Source organism: Melanaphis sacchari, unplaced genomic scaffold, assembly GCF_002803265.2.
Source record: "Melanaphis sacchari strain LSU unplaced genomic scaffold, SCAv2.0 Contig462_pilon_pilon, whole genome shotgun sequence".
In the NCBI taxonomy this organism is placed as follows: domain Eukaryota; kingdom Metazoa; phylum Arthropoda; class Insecta; order Hemiptera; family Aphididae; genus Melanaphis; species Melanaphis sacchari.
Window position 1 is genome coordinate 80759 of NW_020271306.1, and position 6776 is coordinate 87534.

The 6776-nt window shown below is 22.2% G+C and overlaps 1 protein-coding gene across 1 annotated transcript; it reads right to left on the minus strand.

Moving 5' to 3' along the window:
* Positions 1-49: 49 nt before the first annotated feature.
* On the minus strand, positions 50-6776 carry LOC112598248 (dynein beta chain, ciliary-like). The gene is made up of 5 exons (XM_025344650.1): positions 6597-6776; positions 4522-4698; positions 1798-1994; positions 176-335; positions 50-85 (listed from the first exon to the last, which is right to left on the minus strand). The coding sequence occupies exons 1-5, from the start codon at positions 6774-6776 to the stop codon at positions 50-52; spliced, it is 750 nt and encodes a 249-aa protein (XP_025200435.1).

Genomic DNA, 6776 nt, shown 5'->3' on the forward strand with positions numbered 1-6776 from the left:
GTAGTCATCTTCATTATCCGTTGATCTCTCAACTGTTCAAAAATATATTCTAAATTTTGTACTCGATTATTCCAGAATGCCACTTCTGTAACAAAATTTAAAAAATGTGAATACTTTAAACAAAATATAACCCTCTGTAATGTATAAATTTATAAAATTTGATTTAATTTTATACTTTATCGATTTTAATATTACCAGCCCAAGGAGTTAAGTGTTGATTACTCTTGAATGCCGATACAGAATCTGCACTTAATACTTCAGTTATTTGAGTTGCCCATTTTATAATAACACCTTCAACAGCCGATTTAAAGTGTAGATCGACTATTTTCCCATCACTAAAAATTATAACAAATTATTGCTCAGTGACAAATCATTTTTTGAATTTTTTTTTTTTATCAGGTAAAAATATACATAATTATTATTGTTATCACGTTTATAACTCTATTAGTCTTTATTAAAATATGTTTGTTTTTATAAATCTATTTTTAAATATTTTAGATAACTTGGTATAAATAACACGAGATTAATTAGTGTTATTTTAATTTTATAGACGTATATTATACAACTTACCAAAGAATTCCGAGGTTAAAAAGAAAACCTATAATAGCTAATCATTCCATACATTCATATTGAACATGACTTAATAAATTTAAAACAACAAATAGATTTTTAATGTTCAAATCAATTCAATATAAATGCTTTGCAATTCGTTTTCAAAGAAAATAAATATTATTTAAAACAAGCTGATCCCGTGTATTTTGTTTCCCATTAAAAGTGCCAACTACAATATAATGTTTTATTTTATGCAATGAATTACTTGACGTTGTTCGCCGACCAGTAACGATGCATTTCTTCGTAATTCGTATGCGTGTTGAAATTATTGTCAATGTTAAAAAATAAATTCTCATTTATTTTTATCACCGAATAAAAAAAAACAGTTTTTTATAAGGTTTTGAATCAATATATTAGAATTGTATTTATTTTAATCATTACATGGGTAAATTAATAAAACCAATTCGTAAATTATATTATTATCTTCCATTATATAATTAGTACCTATAGCTGTTGACTTTGGGTCAATTTCTGTTATTAATATGATTGCGATTAAGAAGTTTTTAAAATATATTTTAAAGTACTTCTGCGTAAATGATATTTTTAGTTTTATTTTATTTTTATGTTTGCAGGCTATGAAACACCCTATATTCAGATTTTTTATTTTTCATATTTTTATTTTTATTTTTTATATTCTTTTATCATTATTTATTTTTCCTGTTTTTGCAACATTTTTCACTAATGCTTCGCTCCTATTGGTCGCAGCGTAATATTATATAGCTTTAAGCTTTCCTCAACAAATAGACTATTCAACACAAAAATAATTTTTCAATTCGAACCAGTAGTTCCTGAGATTAGCACGTTCAATCAAACAAACATATAAACTAACTCTTCAGATTTATAAGCTTTATTATATAAAATATAAAAATATAGATGTATAATGACAATACAATAATTGACTATATTTTTTTTAATCCGGAGTATTTAAAATTCATGGCTTAATTATTATATAGAAGAAAGTACTAGATCACAGAGCTTTTAAAAATCTAATACATGTAAAATAATGGGTCAATTAGTTTAATATACATTATATTATATTCGTTAAATTTATATCATATGTTATAGATTCGTTAATTATTGTTTATTTTATTAAAATAACTAATCCAAGAATTTTAAATTATATTTTATTAGTTATTTAATATAACATCAATAATATAGTACACCATATCACCCAATCACCCTTACCTTTCCTTAACTATTTTTTCAATACTATCCAAACGTTCCACGCCAACCGGCATTGGTAAAATAGTTTGTCCATTTATTTGACCTTTAACTTGGTATACAGTACTTTTCAGACTATGAACATGTTCTTTGACATCTAATGAAACGACAGTTGCCCAGTTTTTATGATTTTCTGGATTTGCAAGTAGCGGAACAAAAATCTGTAAATTACATTAGTAATTTCCTATTACAAAATTAATATATTATAGTAACAAAATAATATGTTAAATAGTATTTTTATAATAACAATTTATTTAAAGTATTTAAGATATTTAAACTGAATCGGTACTTAGATAGATAATCATACTTAAATTATGATATTTTTATTTTATTTATGCTTAAAAATTTTAATGTTTGTTTTAGGTAAAAAATTTAAAAAAATTAAATATGATTCAAGTCTAAGTTCATACTATATTTAAAAGTTTAAAATATGATACATATTTATTTAAAAACCTTAACACAATCTATAGACAAAAATTGAACGTCATACTATACAAAAACTTTATACCTAATTATTTTAGTATTAGGAAGTGGAATAGTGAATAATACCTACCTAACTTTACTATGATTATTGTTAGACTTCACTTTACATTTTTAAGGATTAGAAAATTTTATAAAAAACAAAATTAGTTTCAAAGGAAAACTAAAGGCTGATAACTAAATATTTTAAACAAATTTTAATAATTTTAACTATTTTACTTATTGAGAATAAAACCGTACTGGCCTAGTACCTATAGTAAATTAAGAAGTTTATTGCTTCTTTTAGCTCGAATATTTTTATTTTACCATATAAGAGTTTCAATACAATAATATATCGTCATGACACTATCGTGAACACTGGACCTAAATATAATAAATCAGCAAATTAAACCAAAAATAATCGATCAATATCAACAATATTCAAATGATCTGTAAAAGTATACATATTTTTTACTTGTCACCAAATACACAAATGATACGTTACACATACATCTATGAATGGCTAAATAGGTACCTACTACAGCAATAGTATTGCAATAATAACCAGCCATGGTGTATAGCCAAAACCTACGTGCGTACACAAGGCCATAACCGTACTTTGTAAGCAACGTAGGATTGTAATAAATTATATTATTTTGTTTAAAGTACGTCACTCACAGAGCTCTTCAAAACTGTTTATTTTACTTTTGTGACGTTGTATAAATACTCTGTAGCCATACGACAAGTACAAAACATAAAAGCTATGTATGACACAAACCGAGTAAACAGAACAATAATAACATCATAAATTAACAAAGCTGAGACAGGAGATAATAAAACTCAATATTGTCTTGTAATAGTATAATATTATGAGTAGCGAGTGTACGTGACTTGTCTATTATTTAAAACGGATCTAAAATAATTTGCTGATTAAATCGAACAACATCATATTATGCAAAACATATTTTGAAAACAATATATTAAATAATAATATGATTAAGTGTCAGTTATTCGATATGTTTGAATAACGTCAAAATAATATAATTTTAATTATTATTGATTATTGTGTTACAAAAGTTAGGTAAACGAACACTATATATTATTCCTAGTCAGTAGTCTCTACGTATACTACTCGTGTATTCGAAGTCTCGAATCATCGTAATAAGACATCATTCCGACTCCTTCAAATTTAGTTAAAATATTATTTTATTGTTATCATTGAAACTTAAACGTAATACGTAATTTTGGATTGCCCCCAGAGTAAATATAATAGTGACAAAATAAAATATTTAATTCAAATCAATTATAATAATACGAATAAAATAAACAATGATTTGTTATTATTTATAATACATAATATTTTAATTTATTATGTTACAAAACTTTAATAAATTATTGTATTTCAATATTATATAAATAACACTTTATTTTTCTATCTAAACATCGGCTTTCCTTTTTATAATTAATGGTTTAGCAAGGTTTAAAGTATGATTATCATTAATAAATAAAAAATTAAAAAATCATAAAATTAATTTACATTTACCCTATTTGACCATAGTAAAATATATCTATTTAATCAAATCTGAAATGATGTATTATATTTACTTTTTACAGTAACTTACATATTATTATTTTATATTTACCAAAATGCAAAAAAGTAATTATGAAATATGATTGGTAATAGATTTTGAAATGTCGCTTCCGCTTCAATTTAGATGAAAACTTGGCAATGCATTTTGCATCTGCAATAATTTCGCTTTTTTGGTAAATTTATAAATCTTTTATAATACTTAACTGTGTTGCGATCATTTGTAATGAATTACGAAAAATATAAATATTTCGCAATTATTGTTTCATTTTATACAGTTGATTGTATAAGATACACAGAATAAGAATAATGAAATTTTACAACAATATCTCTTTTTTATCTTCAGTAGATATAATACATATCTATTTAATTTGATTTATTTAATCAAATTTTAAAATATTTATAAAAACAACAACTCATATTTAATTGTTTAAACAAAAACATGGTCAACTGTATTTAATGAATAACAAATTTAAAATCTATAAATATTTTTTAAATTTAACATTCATATTTATTTTTCAATTTTTATATTGTATAATATTTATCCTAACAATTCAAATTTGTTATAATTATTACATTGTACATTTTTCATTTTATATGTTAAATGCGATGTATAAGAATAAAAGTAACTTTGTACTTACGTCATCTACAATAGTCGCCAATTGTTCAATAGGCTTACTCGCCATATCACCAATTATAAGAACTGAACTTGGATTTTCTTTGGGTACAACAACCTTGGCAATTTTCACAAAATAAATTGCTTTAGTTTTCAGAGGAACTGGAAAACTGTCCATTGCAAATAATTGTGCTGCCATATTCTAAAAATATTTATCTGATTTTAATATTATTTAATAAGTATTGTAATCAGTACAATATGACATTTAAAAATAAATTATTTGAATTATTAAAAAAGTAAAAGCATATATTTTTTATAAAATAATAATTTATTCACAATACTAATTTATTCATTATGAACCTATTTATTTATATCCAATATTTGTGGAAGTAAAACATTTTAACGATTATTTAATCAAATATTTTGTAGAAACAATGTTATAATGATTATTAATAAATGTAGACTGTGTTTGAATAATTAACTAAATGAAAAAAAATATATATTTATAGTTTTTACATTAAACAAATTTTCTGCTTAGAATTTGCCGAAATATAATATTAATAAAAGGTAAATAATCATTAATAGCAGTTTTTAAAATGTTACTTTATTTTAATTGTAAATACATTAAAACATAGTAATATCATTATATTACTAATATCATTAATTTTAGAATATATTAATAATAGGTATATAATATTATGTTTTAAAATCAATACTAACATTATAGTTAAAATTTAGTACATTTTTAAACACTGTTGTATTAATTATCATCATTCATCTTCATAACTGATTTATAGCACTATTATTGTAATTTGAATGAAGTAAACAATATTTCTATTATCTTCAAAACTATATTATATATTTATTTTTCTGTTATTTTATTTTAAATTCGTTTAAATACGACACAATATAACACTACAAATGAATAAAAATAAAAATATTAAATAAAACAATTTAAAATTATAAACCTTTAAATTTCAATTTTAATGAAATTATAAATTAATTAATACAATACTATTTTAGATTAAAAACAAAGTACAATTTATAAATGGTATTTCATAATATTTATGTGTTTTTCTATAGTTTTTTTTTAACAGTTATTATTTTTTTATAATATATCAGACATTCTAATTTTAATTGTTTTATCGTGTATTGGAAAAAAGTTTTTGAGTTAGTACCTGAAAGATATTTTTTTGTAATTTGTTCTTATACATAATGAGTTTATAATGTATGACCTATATAGGATTTCACTTGCTATTATTTCATATTATAGTTATTACTTATTTAAGTGTAAATAAAATTACTGAAATTAGAGGAATGAAATCTGTCATTTTTAAAAGTTTAAAATGAAATTAATTATTATCATTTGCCGAAATACGTTTTCACCAATTATTTATTTAAGTATTTTTAAGACGTTAAATTATTCCCAAACAAATTTAACAATGTTTTCTGTCATGTAAATATAATAATATTCAACACTTGTTTTTTCATCATTTTTATTACGTGATTTATAAATTATATGCATATGCAAAGTAAGCATGTACTATATAAAATTACTAATCTATAAGTACTAATGAATATTAGATAGGTACCTAACTATACCAAGCTTTGTCAGATTAAATTTATCATAGTTCATAATAATAAGAACAAAACACCGCCGACTATAACAACGTATACAAATTGTATGCCCTTTATATCCGATAATTATACTCTGTTTGGATTTTTTAAATTTCATATGATAAAATTTTAATTTTGATTTTTAAAATTTGAACATTAATACAATATTTTATTTTAATATTTCAACTAAAAATTAAAAATAAAAGTCTTAAATTGTATTTTTTTTTTTTTTATAAATGTTAAAAATTTGAAAAATATCCTTAACTTAAACACTAGCTAAGTCTTATAAATAGGTCTATAAGTTTAATTATAATTATATTTATATATATACTCGTATATTTTTTTTTTTTTTTTTTGATGTAAACATTTTTATTTAGAATATTTTTTGTATAATAACTGTGTCTTTTATTTAAATTAAAATAATACTTGCATATGTGATAAGAATTTTAATTTATTAACATATAATTTAATTGCGGTACCTACCTGAAATATAATCAGAACATTACATTCTGGATTATCCAAGAAGTTGTACACCTTTGTACCTTGTTCTTCTGTCACCATTAATCTGAACCATTTTTCAGACTTAATTTTCAAAGCTTTTATAATATAGTTTCCGAAAAACTCGGGACGTGGATCTTGTGGATTATCATTTCCTTCAGACAT

Excerpts from the sequence above, each read along its gene's own strand:
- LOC112598248 (XM_025344650.1), bottom strand. The coding sequence starts at position 6,776 with ATGTCTGAAGGAAATGATAATCCACAAGATCCACGTCCCGAGTTTTTC. Across the intron at positions 4,699-6,596 it reads ATGTTCTGATTATATTTCAG|AATATGGCAGCACAATTATT; the intron begins GTAGGTACCGCA and ends AAATATTTTTAG. Across the intron at positions 336-1,797 it reads GAAAAAATAGTTAAGGAAAG|TGATGGGAAAATAGTCGATC; the intron begins GTAAGGGTGATT and ends TATAATTTTTAG.